The sequence below is a fragment of the Scyliorhinus torazame genome, chromosome 28, assembly GCF_047496885.1.
Source record: "Scyliorhinus torazame isolate Kashiwa2021f chromosome 28, sScyTor2.1, whole genome shotgun sequence".
Classification (NCBI taxonomy): Eukaryota; Metazoa; Chordata; class Chondrichthyes; order Carcharhiniformes; family Scyliorhinidae; genus Scyliorhinus; species Scyliorhinus torazame.
The window spans coordinates 20034534-20052208 of record NC_092734.1 but is presented as its reverse complement, the minus strand read 5'-3'; the positions used below and the strand labels follow the sequence as shown (position 1 = coordinate 20052208).

At 47.3% G+C, this 17675-nt stretch overlaps 1 protein-coding gene across 11 annotated transcripts in view; it reads right to left on the bottom strand.

The window, feature by feature from the left end:
• kcnma1a (potassium large conductance calcium-activated channel, subfamily M, alpha member 1a) overlaps positions 1-17675 on the bottom strand; it is a 1078085-nt gene that overhangs the window by 222047 nt on the left and 838363 nt on the right. For all 11 annotated transcript variants that reach the window (XM_072491599.1, XM_072491594.1, XM_072491595.1 and 8 more), the window contains one exon: positions 8146-8255. In XM_072491599.1, the coding sequence (XP_072347700.1) occupies positions 8146-8255 (110 nt within the window). The remainder of the gene's footprint in view (positions 1-8145; positions 8256-17675) is intronic.

Genomic DNA, 17675 nt, shown 5'->3' with positions numbered 1-17675 from the left:
TATGGGATTTTATCATAATGGAGACATTTGACATTTCAGAAATATAATGGTGGGATATAACAAAATGGCAACAAAGTTCCATAGCGAGGGCGTTTAGCCCCGCACTTTTCGGGCGCAGTGTGGCCGTTAGTTCGATCGTGCCCCAAATTATTTTTTTGTGGGACAGAGAGATTGTTCGTTAGCAATTATGAATTCAGTACACTGTTCAAAACCCAGTTGTACCTCATTGAACAAGACGTAACTTTCCAAGAATTTGTGCAGTGTGGGCCAGTGTAAAAATGGAAGCTCACATCGGTGGTGCAAGCGATTTCAAAGGATTGTCATCTACTGGAGCTTGGCAATAGCACTATCTGTGGAGGAGAAGGGATGCACTGACTGCATTCTGGATATCCGCATTTAACGGTGAATGTTTTGGTGCCAGAATTTGATGTCAGTCTCATGGTTGCAATTACGGTGAATGCTATAGTTTCACCTTCATTGCAGCTGCCAAATTCAGGTAATTAAGTTCCACAGTCAGAGAATCTGGAAATAACACTTAAGGCGTCTACAGTTTTAAAGCAGGTTATTCAACTGAATATTTCAGAATGTCCAACACAGAATCCACATCACTGGATGAAGAATCAGTGAGAATGTACAATGAATCAATCAGGCATTTTGAAAGTAATCAACTCCAGGACTTATATTTACAACTTTTCATCTGTTTAATAATATCTTTCTCTTTTCTAACATGATTCTGTAAAACAGCTGTATTTATAGTAATTTTAACAGGAATTAATTTGTGCAACAATATACAACAGGACATATTGATTATCATAGGGCTTAATTAAAGAGAATTGGGTAGCATTATCCATCCAACACTAGCAAGGACATGAGAGCGTGAATAATGAGGTCTCTTTAATTTAAACTAGAAAACAGGATAATTGAGTCTCTAGGCAAAACCTATGTGTCAAATGAAGATTTTTAGGCAATTCCTAAATCTCATTAGAACATCTGCATTCATTGATCATCAGTTCCTTGTGGCACTGCATCATTAGTCGACAATAACAACCCCTCCTTGTTTAAATCTCATTAACCCCATGAGAACAGATGATGCGCGTTTTCCAAGCAGCCATTACCATGACAAGGCGACTGTTGTTTGGTATATGAACATGACTCTTGTAATAAAGTAATCAGCTTCTCCCGAGGGGAAATCCAAAATCTGAACTGTAATTACCATACTGAGACATTAACTGCTTTCATATACTCTACTTATATTGGGAAGCCCAATGCAAATCCATTTGTTGAGCTCAATTGAATTTGATTTCCTCCCCCTTTCACCTTCCTGGTCATCTTTGCCCTGACCTAGGGCATGCCTTGGACATCACTGAAATACCTACCCATCACTTCTGATGACATTCTTTGGAAGAATCAGTCTATTTATACTAGACACTATACATAGCTGTCTGATTTGATACCCCGATTCATTTTAATTGTGCTTCTTAGCTCTCCATAATAGGTTGAATAGGGTTTACTGCATTCCTGTTCCAACATTAAATTTCATTACCCTTTCTAAATAGAAGAATGGTACCTTATATTAGGTGACAAGTTAGTGCTCCGTGCTCTTTTTGAAGAGGTAAAGAAGATAGCTGTACATTTTACTTCCAATAGTATTTAGCAGTCATGAGGTGATGCAAGAAGGGGTTGATTCATCCACACATCCTTTACAACCCAGCACAGGTCACTTATCATACGAAGAATAATTGAGACCTATACCTAACAATGTGGGTAGCATATTAGTGCACCAACATACCATGCTATTAAACTACCTATATTTTAGAACACTACCCTTTCTATGAGTAACTGAGATAGGTAGAAATTCTGTGTACCGCTCCTTATAAATTCTCCTTATAAATGGTTTCTCACTGCTGTTTTATGAAGGATAACTTCAACATTTTTGAGCGAATCAGTGTAGTTAACTTGACAGATAGTACAGTACGAAGTCTTACAACACCAGGTTAAAGTCCGGATAGTAGTTATTGGAGCCAATCAGGAAAGTGAGATGGATAATTTTTTTGCATCTTGCAAATTACTCATTCCCAGATTAAATGTATAGGCTGTCACATTTAATGTGTGACTGTTATTCACAAGGCTTTTAATTATATCTGCTAATGGATAAGGAGCAATCATCGCCAGAGAGGAGTAAGCAGTCAGAACAGTACTAAGCAAAGGAGGGAGCAACAAAAGGTGGAGGGGGAAGAAGGCTGACGGGCAGCAGAATTGGCATTGAGCAGAGGAATGACATCAAGAGGAGGTTGACGTGGAAGTGATACTGGAAGTGATGGTTGTGTTTATAGAACTCGGAAATGGTTTTGTAGTGCAACCAGGAAATAGGTCTCCCAGAACACCAAAATATTGCCCTAGGTCTCCCTTCAACCGTATTATTTTGATCAATTTTTATTCGTCCTCAATAGCACAAAGAATCCAAGAGCTGAGAATAGATAATGGGTGCGATTTAATGGCTGCGAGAGCACAACAAGGCTGTTAAATCGCGAGAGAGGCCTAAATCCGCACCAAGCACCGATCTGTTTGCGATCTAACCGGCCCGCTCCTGGTGACAAAATTATGTTCCCGCCACAGCATGGCAAGAAACCAATAATCACCGCTTAAACCCAATTTCCATACAATTAAAGGGAGCGACCCCCCATCTAATGGTGACTTAATTGCCCCCCCCAGCAAGTGGTCACGCGGGCACCGATTAGTACTCCTCTTTCAAAATGTGAAGCTGGAGGAAGGGCTGCTGCGGGGACCTGAGCAGGTGAGTAGCCATCTTCACTCACAGACAAAGAGCCGGGGGCACTGGGACTGCTGCTGCAGTGCTTGGATGGGGGAGCCATCGGGGGGAGGCCAGCCCCAGTCGGGGTGGGCTGTCATCGGTGGGGAGGTAGGGGGTTGCGAAACAGGAGGAGTGGCAGTCCACGGCCTGGGCCAGGCTAGGCTTGGGGCCGGGAGGTGGGTGGCTCAGCATTTGCGGGTCCGCCATGCCAACACTTGGACCATGTGGTCTTGTTCCGGGAGCAACCCCCAAACCCAACCCCAGCCCGCCCGCCCCACCAACCACCCATAACTCCCACCAACCTCGGCGGCCTCTGGCAGTGCGGCTAAGGTTATAGCTAATTGGGAGTTGGTAATCATAGTTAAGGGAGCACTTCACACATCCGAAACGGATCCCCGTAGGTGGGCAGGCCCCATGGGGGTTATTGCCTAGCATCCCAATCACACCGTGATGCCTGGACACTGTGCCCAAACACTGCAGAAGGCAACGCCATGGACACAGTAGCCAACATCCGAACATTCAGGGGCTGGGCCCCAGCACCAGGGACATTTTAACAACCAAAGGGTGGGTATCTGCCCCGGGGAGGGGACCATTTCGGGTCCAGGTGTCTGAATACAGGGACTGGGGTTCGGTGAGCAGGGGCCCCCGCTGCAGCCGGGTGTGAGCGGGCTGGGCTTGCCGGGTTTGGGGAGGTGGGGTGGTGAAGAGGAGCAGTGGGAAGACTGGAGGGCCCCGGGATGGAAGAAGACACCGCTGGTCGTCAGTCTCACACCCTCTCTAATTCCTTACACTGGATGGATGATATCTTGGACTCGGTGGTACTTGCCCTAGTGGTGCTGCTGGCAGGCCTGGCGCTGAGGAGGCAACGGCAGCAGTGTGGCGAGAGGCTCGAGGCGGCGGTGGCCCCTGTGCAGGGTCCTGCCCCACACCCTGAGGAGGACCCAGCCATTCATCAGACCAGGAAGGCACGCAGAGGGGGAGGCCCGCGATGGCCCAAGGCGTACAGGTATTGCTGGTCTTTCAAAACAATGACGGGCAACGTGTGCCGCAGGAAGCTCCGCCTCAACAAGCGGATAGTACAGCACCTGTACCATGTCCATGCAGACGTGGGGCCATGTGGAGCAGGAAGATACCTACTCACGATGACAGTAAAGGTCGACACAGCCCTGAACCTCTACACCTTAGGGTCATCCCAGGGCTCGAAGGGGATTTGTGTAGCATCGCACAAGCTGCGGCCCACGAGTGCAATCACGAAGTCACGGATGCCCTGTTTGCCTGGGCAGAAAAATCTATAAACTTTGACCTGGAAAAAGTCCAACAAGGTGCCGGGCAGCAGGATTCTCTGCCATCGATGAGGTGCTCCAGGTCCAGGGGCTAATAGATGGCACACAAGTAGCCTTGCGCGCATCGGGCCATCTGGGAGTGCCGTAGGTCAACAGAAACGGGTTACATTGCCTGAACAACCAGCTGGTGTGTGACCACCACATGAGGATCATGCACTTGTGTCCTCGCTTCCGAGGGAGTGAGCACGACAGCTACATCCTGGGGCAGTCGGACATCCTCAGCATCTTCCAGGACCACCCAAGGATGGGCGGTTGGCTCTTGGTGGATAACGGGTACTTGCTGAGGACCTGGCTAATAACGCCAGTATGGAGGCTGGTGACCGATGCGGAGACCCGATGCAATGAGGCCCATGCAGCCACCCGGTCTGTCATTGAGCGGTGTACTGGACTGCTCAAAATGCAGTTCCCATGCCTTGACCACTCTGGTGGTGCACTGCAGTACACGCCCAGAGGGTTGGGCGCTTTGCGGGGTCTGCTGTATACTCCACAATCTGGAACAGCAGCAGGGCGATGTGCTGAGATGGAGGAATAAGTGGCCACCTCCATTGTGTCCCCCTATTTTGCACATCAGAGGTGGAGTTAGCCTGCTGCTTAGAGCATCCCTTGGCCTTCGATGCCCCTGGTGGGCATCCTCTGGGGCCAGAGGGCACCGGTGCACTTGTCGGTGACACATGCCCCGCCGTGTCACACTGTACCGGGTGCTGACTGCGAGACGTGCAGTTCTGAGCTGGATGGAACTCGGAGGAGCTGGTGGCTGCTGTCGCCACTCTGTAGGATGGCTCTGGGTTGATACCCAGGGCCCCCTCATCTCAGTCGGGGCCAACAGGGCCTTGGGGTTCACCTTGGGACTGAGAGGTAACTGGATTGAGCCCCAGCTGCCCCTGCGTCATCTGTCTCTGCCAGTCCTGGCAGCTCCCCAATGTCTGTAGCATGGGTTAATGTCCTTGGCAATGCTTCTCAGCGACTCGATCATGCTCTAGAGCAGCCTGGCAATACCCACCTAAGATTGGAACATGCTCCGCAGCGCCTCGGCTATACCCACCAGTGACTGGGACTTGCTGTCGGGGCGCTCAGCCATGGCCATCACCGACTGAGCCACGCCTTGAACACCTCTACTCATGCTGCCGACATTGTGTACCAGGCTCTCCATGGTGGTTGCCACCCTAGCAGTGTTGGCCTCAGTGTCACACATTGCCGGCGCCCATAGCTTCTGGGACCCCTGCAATCAGCTATGGACCTGCTGGAGTGTGGCTGACATCTCCCTCTGAGTCTCACAGCCTCACCCTATCACTGCATTAGCTCCAGATAAACCGGTTCCAGAGGCTCAGCATCTGAGTGGGACACTGCTGGGTCCTGGGATCCAACAGGCCTCCGACTACTGTCTTGCCTGGGCATTCCTGCCTCCACCTGATGCGCATCAGCAGTTGTGTGGTGTTCACCAGAATGTGCCCCAGAGGCCTAACTGTTACTGTCGCCCACCGAGATGTGTGTCTCTGTAATGGTGGTGGTGGGGGATGGGGAGGGGAATGATAGCTGTGCCGTGATAATGGTGGCATCCTCAGAGCTCCCGAGGTGTTCTCTTGGGAGGCTGGGAGGTCTCTGAACGAGCAGGCGCTGTCGGCTGCAGGTCCTGCAGGAGAGTGGGCTTGTGGTCAGTGGGATGGGTCAGTCTGTGTTTGACAGTCAGCTGAGTGGGGGTTGGTGGACCCTCACTTCTGCGCCGTGTGTCGACATCTACGGTGGTCACTGTCATGTACTTGGCCACCACTGCGACCTCCAGAGCCCGTTCCTCAAAGCGGGTGAGGACTCTGATGTCCAGCACTCCTCTGCCCGTCTGGGCCCTCGCCCATCGGTGATGGGCCAACTTGTCCTGTGGGGACACAGAAGGGGCATAGTTAGCCATATGCGTGGTTCATCACAGGGGTGGGGGGGGGCTGCTTGGAGGGTGGGGAGATGGGCCATATGCCGGGGGGGGGGGGGGGGGGGGAAGAAACGGGGTGGGGTGGGCGGCACTGCTGGACATGGGTGGGCCAGGGCACGGAAACGTGCTGGGCAGGGACAGTGCCAGGCTTGGGGAGGGAGGGAGGAGTGGTGCAAACTCACTCGAGCAGCCCGGTGGAGGTCATTGACCTTCTTGTGGCACTGGGTGTCGGTCCTTCTGGTCACGCTACCCGAGCTGACGGCCGCCGCCACTTCCTCCCAGGCGGCACTGGCTGCCCTATGGCTGACACCCCCCGACACCCTTGGAGGAGCAGAGCATCCTGTCTGGCCTCCATCTCTTTGGGATGCTCAGATCAGCATCCTCAAATCATGGGACTGGTCATCCCAGTGGCATGGCTGCATGTTGAATGGGGTTGGCTGTGCAGGATCGGTTTAAGTGCTGCTCTCCCGTGTTAGCAGAGGGCTGGCGAGCACGGTCCCGGTGAATCAGCCAGCGGTACCATGATTTGCACCGAGAACCCCGTGGGGCCAATTAACATTTTAGCGCGGTGACAACCTCACTGGGCTGAGCATCGGGAAACTCGCGGCCATTGCTGCTTGTTAACGCACTTAGAAACCTTTCCATTAAATCACGCTCAATGTCATTACTTGAGGCATTCTGGGTCAGGTAGAGCTTGGCGAGATTCAGAGCTCATATTTATGCCAGTAATATGCCTTCGTCCCATTCTCACATAGTGTGACATCTTTATTTCGCACACAAGGCATTTTCACAACTAAGATTGACAATTTTAGACGAGAGAGAGAGAGAGAGAGAACAGTTTGGTGTCCACAGTTAGAACTGGGGTGAAGTTGTCCAAACTTGTTTTACATTCGCTTCTCCCAGCTGGCAAATAGAGAAAATCTTTATCCATTTAACTGAGCTGACCTTGAATTTGGGTTTCAGAGGTGGAAGAATGGTGAAAGAATACTAAACTTCTTATCCTCACATTGTGCATTTTTGCTCATCCACCCAGTTCTACATTGAATGAACACATGACCTTGTCACTGGAGTACCAAGTGGCTTTGTCATATGTCCCTACTTCTGAATTCACTCTGACATGAAGTCCAATCCAAACTTCAAGTCAGAGCAAATCTGGAGATCAAAGTTTAGACATTTCACATTGAACTATGGGAAATGTGGAGCTGTGCAGAGGGAAGGGTCCATATCTTGTCTCAGGCAACAGTAATTTACATTTCTATCCTGCTTCATATACAAGGAGTTGTCTTGTTGGTGGATGTTGAGTGGGAGAAGGTAGAAATCCAGGGTTGAAGATGAGAGTCATCAGAAAGTGTTTGAAGGCAGGAATGGAACAAAAATAGAAGCAGGCAGAGACCATTCGGCCCTTCGAGCCTGCTCCATCATTCATTATCATCAAGTTCAATCCCCAATCTATCCACCTCAAGACACTACCCGCAATCCCACACGCTTTAACTTTACACAGTAATCTGCTATGCGAACCCTTGTCAAAAGCCTTCTGAAAGTCTAAAAAAACACATCCACTCTATAAGTTATATCTTCAAATAATTCTAGTAGATTTCTCAAGCATGATTTCCCTTTCATAGATCCATGCTGACTTTGTCTGATTATACCACTGCTTTCCAAATGCTATACTATGAGATCCTTGGTAATGGACTTTAGCAACTTCTCTACTACCAACATTCGGCTCATTGGTCTATAGTTGCCTGTTTTCTCTCTAACTCCCTTTTTGAATGGCAGTAGGCTAATAGATAGGCAGGAGAAATACTGCAGCAAGCAGCTACAGCAAACGGAACAAAAAGACTTAAGTAGTCGTTACTGCTGGCGGAGTAGGTCAATGTTGAGACTGGAACAATATAAATGAGGCCTGGGGCAATAATTAAGTCGTGCCACGGGCATTCTTGTAGCAAATACTTTGTACAATTGAAGCAGTTGAGTGTTCTGATACTCACTGCATTTCTTAGTCAAAGCCTAATAATGAGCTTAAAGTCAGTGCTGGAGATGATGGTAAAAAAAAGCTCTGATTTACTTACTCACAAACTGCAGGAAATGATAAGCCTATGAAGGCACTAGACAGATACTCGGTGTACATCTCATTTGCGACCCCTTCTAGGTAGTACTTCTGCCAGGTGTCCTCCTCAATCTAGAACGGAAAGAGAAATGGAATGTTGACATCTCACGAAAGGAAAACCAAAGTTTGGATTTTATTCCATCATCTCTATCTGGATCAATGCCGTAATTCCAAAGGTCACACCTAGGTGTGAACTTTGCTCCGATTGACATAATGTAAGTTCTACTTCTTATTTTACGATATGTAATATATTTGTTACTCTCTAATAAGCCGAGTTGTTAAATGATAGCCGTAATCTTCCAGTAATGAATAAGTAATTTATGGAGTTACATAAATTAATCTCGCAAGTTCTTTTTACTGAATACTGAACTAGTAAAACAAATAAACAACTGTAGAATATTAACTATTGAATAAGTTGATATAAAACTGGTAACTAATATCTTCTTCTCTCTAGCTTTCTCACTTCTGTTCTCTCTGCAATCCTGACACACACTCCTCGAAGAAAGAGCGGGGAAACATTTATATAGATCCTGACAGTGAGGCCATCTAATGCTCATTTGCCTGCATTTGCTTAACATAGTCTGATCATGTATTAATAAATACAGGGAACACTACACTACTCATGACATTAGATTAAGCAGTTGCGGATTTTACAAACGTATCCATCATGGTGAAGTATTAGAGGATGCCACAAACATGTTGCATTGGTCCTGTCGGAGGCATTCATTCTGCCTACAGAACAATCAAGATGGGAGTCATTGGCAGCTGGTGTAATAATGCTTTTGAAAAAAATGCAGAATGCCCTTTTCTTTCTTTGGTTAAGGCTCAAGCATAATGATAGGCAATTCAGCTTCCACCTACATCATACCAGGAGAAATCCATCTTGATGCTGCTATGCGGAGAAAAAAAACTACTTTTATCTGTCCATCTCAACCATCCTTACCTTGGCAAGCACAAAACGCTCCGCAGAAGACTTCAAGAAGAATAAGCAACATCATATGCTGACAAGGTACAAGGGCGTCTACTACCAGCATTCATTTCAATTCTACTCCAAATATTAACACCAAAGTTCCCGTGGCCCTGTCACCAGCTTTCTTCATGAATCGTATTATTTCTCCCTGTGTCACTGACAATCTAATGTAGGGCTACACTTCAGTTAATGGAAGCTCAACCAAAGGTCCGATTGAGTATTGACCTTGATGGCAAAGCTATTTCCGCTAAATCTTTGTCTCGAGACGACTGGACTTGGAACTCAACAATCTTCTTTTGTCCAAAATGGCGGCATTCAACTCAACCTTTATAAACATGCCCTTCTGGATTAGAAACACTCTCATTTTTCACTCTGCTGCTGAGGCCTCTCTCAGCTAAATCTGACTAACGAGTAATTTTAAATTGCGAACTTGTGATTAGGTCATTGAAAATGCATTGTTTCTCATTATTTTATGACAGTAGAAATGGATGAGGGAGGGAAATTACATATTTTATTTTTGAAAGGGATTCAGTATTAGAAAATGAAACCTCAATGACTGTAACCTTGGCTGCCCTCCAAGCCTGCTCGACAGAGACTTTGCAATAAGGAACCGTGGGCACACATCTGTGGCACGGATTTTTGGGGACAGCAGAGTTCGTGCTTCTCAGTCTTTTGGACCTCCAAGTTGAGTCATCTTTTGGATAGGGCAGAAATCAGCTGAGAAGGGCGAGTGTGTCAAATTTGAGGAGTTAAATAATCTCCACAAGACATATCTTTACAGAGAGAATAACATTGGGAATAAAAAACCTAAACATGGATATATTTTGCCAGTTATTTTGTAAGCTTGCCATCTCTTCAGATGCCGCTATGGCACAATCATTTCATACTGGATGGGAAGATGATCTGCTCCCAGCTTTCTGCCAACACCTGACATGACTTGAGTACTGGGAGGTGTGTGGCATCATTTCTCATGCCAAAGAAAAGAGCCTCTGTTCCAACTGACACCTCTCCAATCCACAAGACTGAAATCAAACTTTATTACCCGATACTCATGGGGAAGGTGACTGAAGTAGCATGAGCGAGCGAGCCAACAAAATATATTGCCAAACAACCCCATTTATCTCAGAAAAAAAGAACTGCTGGGAAAGAAAATTAAGCATATGTTTACCACTCCCGATTAGTTATAATCGTCTGGAAAATTCCAGATTACAGAGTGGAAATGGGATGACAGAAAATTCAAATTACTGCTGGCTTCTGTAAACATGGGGAGACTGGAATGAGAGAGACGGGAAATTCTTTGGGCATTAACCACACTCATTAACTGGGTGGGCGAAAGGGAAAATCACTGGTCAATTGGTCTCCCAACGCACAATCGGAAAACCACCTCTGATAAACCAATAAACATGGGACAGGGGACATGGGTGGTTGAACTGTTCAAACATGATGGGATCAGAACGCTAACATGGTTCAAAACGTTGGTTAAACTTGCAAAACTTTTCAGAAAAAAACATTTTTCTGAATTACTTTTCATCTGGTGCCTTGTGACATTATTAACACTCATTATGTTTGATCTCACCCCTTGCCTTGACACACTTACATAGAACATAGAAAAATACAGCACAGAACAGGCCCTTCGGCCCAGGATGTTGTGCCGAACCTTTGTCCTAGATTAATCATAGATTATCATTGAATTTACAGTGCAGAAGGAGGCCACCCGGCCCATCGAGTCTGCACCGGCTCCTGGAAAGAGCACCCCACCCAAGGTCAACACCTCCACCCAACACTAAGGGCAATTTTGGACACTAAGGGCAATTTATTATGGCCAATCCACCTAACTTGCACATCTTTGGACTGTGGGAGGAAACTGGGGCACCCGGAGGAAACCCACGCACACATGGGGAGGATGTGCAGACTCCGGACAGACAGTGACTCAAGCCAGAATCGAACCTGGGACCCTGGAGCTGTGAAGCAATTGTGCTATCCACAATGCTACCGCGCTGCCCTCAAGAACAAATTCATCTACACTATATCATTCTACCATAATCCATGTACCTATCCAATAGCTGCTTGAAGGTCCCTAATGTTTCCGACTCAACTACTTCCACAGGCAGTGCATTCCATGCCCCCACTATTCTCTGGGTAAAGAACCTACCTCTGACATCCCCCCTATATCTTCCACCATTCACCTTAAATTTATGTCCCCTTGTAATGGTTTGTTCCACCTGGGGAAAAAATCTCTGACGGTCTACTCTATCTATTCCCCTGATCATCTTATAAACCTCTATCAAGTCGCCCCTCATCCTTCTCCGTTCTAATGAGAAAAGGCCTAGCACCCTCAACCTTTCCTCGTAAGACCTACACTCCATTCCAGGCAACATCCTGGTAAATCTCCTTTGCACCTTTTCCAAAGCTTCCACATCCTTTCTAAAATGAGGCGACCAGAACTGTACACAGTACTCCAAATGTGGCCTTACCAAAGTTTTGTACAGCTGCATCATCACCTCACGGCTCTTAAATTCAATCCCTCTGTTAATGAACGCTAGCACACCATAGGCCTTCTTCACAGCTCTATCCACTTGAGTGGCAACTTTCAAAGATGTATGAACATAGACCCCAAGATCTCTCTGCTCCTCCACATTACCAAGAACTCTACCGTTAACACTGTATTCCGCATTCATATTTGTCCTTCCAAAATGGACAACCTCACACTTTTCAGGGTTAAACTCCATCTGCCACTTCTCAGCCCAGCTCTGCATCCTATCTATGTCTCTTTGCAGCCGACAACAGCCCTCCTCACTATCCACAACTCCACCAATCTTCGCATTGTCTGCAAATCTAGTGACCCACCCTTCAACTCCCTCATCCAAGTCATTAATGAAAATCACAAACAGCAGAGGACCCAGAACTGACCCCTGCGGTACACCACTGGTAACTGGGCTCCAGGCTGAATATTTGCCATCCACCACCACTCTCTGACTTCTATCGGTTAGCCAGTTCGTTATCCAACTGGCCAAATTTCCCACTATCCCATGCCTCCTTACTTTCTGCATAAGCCTACAATGGGGAACCTTATCAAATGCCTTACTAAAATCCATGTACACTATATCCACTGCTTTACCTTCATCCACATGCTTGGTCACCTCCTCAAAGAATTCAATAAGACTTGTAAGGCAAGACCTACCCCTCACAAATTCGTGCTGACTATCCCTAATCAAGCAGTGTCTTTCCAGATGCTCAGAAATCCTATCCTTCAGTACCCTTTACATTACTTTGCCTACCACCGAAGTAAGACTAACTGGCCTGTAATTCCCAGGGTTATCCCTAGTCCCTTTTTTGAACAGGGGCACGACATTCGCCACTCTCCAATCCCCTGGTACCACCCCTGTTGACAGTGAGGGCGAAAAGATCATTGCCAACGGCTCTGCAATTTCATCTCTTGCTTCCCATAGAATCCTTGGATATATCCCGTCAGGCCCGGGGGACTTGTCTATCCTCAAGTTTTTCAAAATGCCCAACACATCTTCCTTCCTAACAAGTATTTACTTGAGCTTACCAGTCTGTTTCACACGGTCCTCTCCAAAAATATGGCCCCTCTCATTTGTAAATACAGAAGAAAAGTACTCGTTCACGACCTCTCCTATCTCTTCAGACTCAATACACAATCTCCCGCTACTGTCCTTGATCGGACCGTCATGAACAATTTTAAACCTGTTACACAGAATTGTACAGTGCCAGCAGACAATGCTTTAGTATTGTTGGCCAGCACAACAAGAACCCAATAAAACATTCAACATTCAACAGAACCCAATAAAACAAAACATTTTGTGGGTGCAAAATGTGCACAGCTACTTAAATTCACTGCATTAATTAACCTCATCTCCAATCAATCTCCTGCAAACTTTCTTACACCGTACCACTTTAAACTAATGCACCCATGAACTTTGCTCACTTGTTCCTTCTCAGGTCTAAAGAGGCCATCCTGTATGCTCCTTCCTCCCTTCCACATCCCCACTGTGTTGTCTCCTACCCCAACATATCTCATTATTTGACAGAATGGCAAACTGTGTGTGTGCCTTACCGTCATCAGTCTTGATCCTTCCTATAGCCTTCAGATTGTTAAAACCTATCTCAGTTGCAACTCATCCGTTGCTCACTTGCTTTTTTTTTGCTCATTTGTTCTGCTCAATATTGGGTGAATATTCTACTTTTTGGAGCCAGGCGCTCTCCCAGTGGTTTCTTAATTTAAAATAAAATTAAAAATTGACTGGTGAGGGAACATCCCTCGTTTGGGTTGAAATTCAGGATTACGTTTTGTGCAAACATTGTTTTAGGACTATTTCCCATGTTTTAAACTTAAGAAAGACCACGTTTGTACAGGATCTGTCCAGTCTTCAGATTCTCACAGCCAATTAAATACTTTTCGAATGTAACCACAACTGTTTTGGGTGTAAACATTTTGGCAAGCAACAGATCGCAAATGAGAAAAGTGACCAATTGATGCGTTTTGGTGCTGTAGATTGAGTTTTAAATGTTGGCTCCTGTTCTTCATTGAACTGTATAACCCGAGCCATGGAACCCAACTGAACAGGCCGGATTACATCATTTGGAAACAATTAAGAAGTTTGTGCTTGGACATTTTAAAAAGGTGTTCTTTATCAATGAATTAAACCAAAAGAAAGCTGTCACTTTCATCAATATTTTTGAGGTTGAGGCAACAATGGAAGTCATTGTGAATAACTGGTAAGGGTAACACTACTGAAAACGTTATTGCAGATGTGTTTTAAGATCTCCAAGCGTGCATGGTGGCTAGCACCCCAGAGTTACATGCGCCACCTCAGACGCAGCAGCGATAAGTGCTTGTTGATGTGGCAGGTCACAGGGGGTCTTTCCCCAGTAATCAGGTTTGTACGAGCTGCTACGATTATTTATGAGGAGCCAAGTCCTCCAATTTGGAAAAATAGAACTTTGCAATGACGTGGATATTTTGAAACCATTAATTCCTTCTGTGGCACGCAGATTAAATCTGTAGTAGCTCGTGGTGTCTAACTGGCCCCACACGGGAACAGAGGCTGAAGGTGGGATTTGCCAAGCAACCCGCTGCGTGGTTTGCCATTGCGGCGGGCGGCACGGCAGAGAAAACCCACAGCGGGGGTGCGCCGTCGGCAGGACCGGAACATCCCACCAGCATGAACGGCCAGAAAGTTCCGGATGGGGATTCATCCACTGAGGGATTAGATGAGTATGAAAAACAGCTGCTTAGAGGACAACGTAACAGGGATTAGTTAGGAATCGGAATTTGACTTCTCATTTGAAGTAGAGCAAGGGCATTCTCCTGAGCATCCTGGTCAATTTGTATACCTCAGCCATACTACAGAAACAAATCAGCTGGTCATCATCACATCACTGTTCATGGACCTTATTGCACACTAATTGATTGCCTTGTTTCCCTAACCTTGTCACAATGACTGGACTTCAAAAATACTGAATGACTGGAAAGTGCTTCGAGTGTCTCGAGGTCTTTACAGGCACCATATAAATGCAACTCGCTTCTCTCCTTTCTTCAACACTTCATTCATTTCTTTTTTCTGCTCTTATCACAAAAATATTACATTATTTCTGTCTTTGATGATAAACAACTTCAAAGGACGAATGCATTCTATTAAATAATGATATAAATTAAAATGTTGTTAAAGGAAGATTATCCCAGTCACTCATTGGGCGCGATTCTCTGGAAAGATTTCTAAGTATGGTAGCGTACGGGAACTGCCACGAGCTTCCTGCCGATGGAATACAACGTCAATTGGCCCACTTTTTTTTTTTAATAAACATTTTATTGAGGCATTTTTTGGTATTATAACAACAGCACAATAAACAATGAACATGAACCTATAAACATAGTGCAAAAGCCATCTCCCTCCCTTACAGGTCCCACCTATATTAACGCCTACTCTAGGCTAAACTAACCCCACCTTTCTGCTGACTATTAATTTTCCGCAAAGAGGTCGACGAACGGTTGCCATCTCCAGGCGAACCCTAACAGTGACCCTCTCAAGGTGAACTTGATTTTCTCCAAACAGAGAAAGCTAGCCATGTCCGAGAGCCAGGCCTCCGAATTCGGGGGCTTTGAGTCCCTCCAAGCTAATAGTATCCGTCTCCGGGCTACCAGGGAAGCAAAGGCCAGAACGTCTGCCTCTTTCTCCTCCTGGAATCCCGGGTCTTCCGACACCCCGAAAATCGCCACCTCTGGACTCAGCGCCACCCTTGTTTTTAACACCGTGGACATGACAGCTGCAGACCCCTGCCAAAATCCCCTAAGCTTTGGACATGCCCAGAACATGTGGACAGGGTTCGCTGGTCCTCCCGCACATTTTGCACACCTGTCTTCCACCCCAAAGAATCTGCTCATCCGGGCCACTGTCATGTGAGCCCGATGAACGACCTTAAACTGTATCAGGCTGAGCCTGGCACATGTTGCGGACGCGTTAACTCTACTCAACGCGTCTGCCCATAGACCATCCTCTATCTCTCCTCCCAGCTCCTCCTCCCACTTGCACTTCAGCTCTTCAGTCTGCGTCTCCTCTGACCCCATAAGTTCCTTAAAAATGTCCGAGACGCTCCCTTCTCCTACCCACCCTCTGGAAACTACCCTGTCCTGAATCCCCCTTGGCGGTAGGAGCGGGAAGGTTGACACCTGTATCCGTAGGAAGTCCTGCAGATACCTGAATTTGTTTCCCCTCGCCAACCCAAACTTCTCCTCCAGCGCCCTCATACTCGGAAAACTCCCCTCTATAAACATATCCCCCATCCTCTCAATCCCTGCTCTCCGCCATATCCAGACCCCCCATCCACACTTCCCGGTGCAAACCGGTGATTATTACAGATTGGGGCCCAGACCGATGCTCCCTCTGCTCCCACATGTCTCCTCCATTGCCCCCAGGCTCTCAGGGCCGCCACCACCACGGGGCTGGTGGAGTACCGTGACAGCGGGAATGGCAGAGGCACAGTTACCAACGCCCCCAAACTGGTGCCCTTGCATGAAGCCGCCTCCATACGCTCCCATGCCGACCCTCCCCCACCACCCATTTCCTGATCATGGCTATATTCGCCGCCCAGTAATAGTTACTAAAATTTGGCAGCGCCAGCCCGCCCTCTCCCCAACTCCGCTCAAGCATTACCTTCCTTACCGGTGGGTTCCTGCCCACCCAAACAAAGCCAGAGATCACTTTGTTGAGCGGTTTAAAAAAAGGATTGCGGAATAAAGATGGGGAGACTTTGAAACACGAACAGGAATCTCGGGAGGACCGTCATCTTCACCGTCTGCACCCTCCCAGCAAATGACAACGGAAGTGCGTCCCATCTACGAAAATGGTCCTTCATTTGGTCTACTAGCCGGGCCAGATTTTATTTATGCAGCCGGTCCCATTCCCGGGCCACTTGAATGCCTAGATACCTAAGCTTCCCCCTACTAATTGTCATAATATACACCAGTATATCATGGTGCAGACACACACTGATGGACACACAGTGGGACCAATCAACATACACAACACCGCAGCCAATCACCAGTGAGAGCACACGCACTATAAAGACAGGGGGCATCAGAGTTCCCGTTCATTCGAGTAGCAGCTAGCTAGGAGCACAGAGCTCACAGCCTGCAACACAGACATTCACCATGTGCTGAGTGCATCAACTGGTTAGGACAAGGCAAAGGTCTTTAGTAAAAGCTAGTATCATATTTACCCACAATTCAAGTATGTTTAAATAGTTAATGGTTCAATAAAAGAGTGTTGCACTACTTCAAGTGTTGGTGACCTGTATGTGATCCAGAACACCCAACTCATCATGATACCAGGAGTGGTTGCATACTAGCACTTCTTAGACCTACCTGCAAGTGATCTGCCTTCCGCCAGCATTCCGTCATCCTGCAACATGGACAACATCAGCCCGCCACCGCCGCTCCGCATCGCCAGCAACCTCGGGGCAAACTGGAAGATTTTCAAACAGCGCTTCCAGCTCTTCCTCGAAGCCACAGACAGGAAGGGCGCCTCGGACACCAGAAAGATTGCTCTTCTCCTCTCCATGGCCGGAGACCATGCCATCAACATTTTCAACTCTCTCACCTTTGCAGATGACGAAGACAAGATGAAGTTCAAGACGGTTTTCCTCAAATTTGACACTTACTGCAGCATAGAGGTGAATGAAAGTTTTGAACGCTATGTGTTCCAGCAGCGTTTGCAGGGTAAGGACGAACCTTTCCAATCCTTTCTAACGCACCTCCGCATCCTTGCGCAATCTTGCAGCTATGGGCCCACCTCCGACTCCATGATACGCGACCAGATAGTTTTCGGCGTTTAGTCGGATCCCCTACGTCAGCTCCCCAAAGTAAATCAACCCACCCTAGCGACCGCCATCGAGACCTGTGTCCTACATGAAAACGCCACGAGTCGGTACTTCCATATACAAGCGGCTGAAACGGCGCGGCAAGGTCCCCACGAGGCGGAACGGGTCCAAGTGATTGAGCA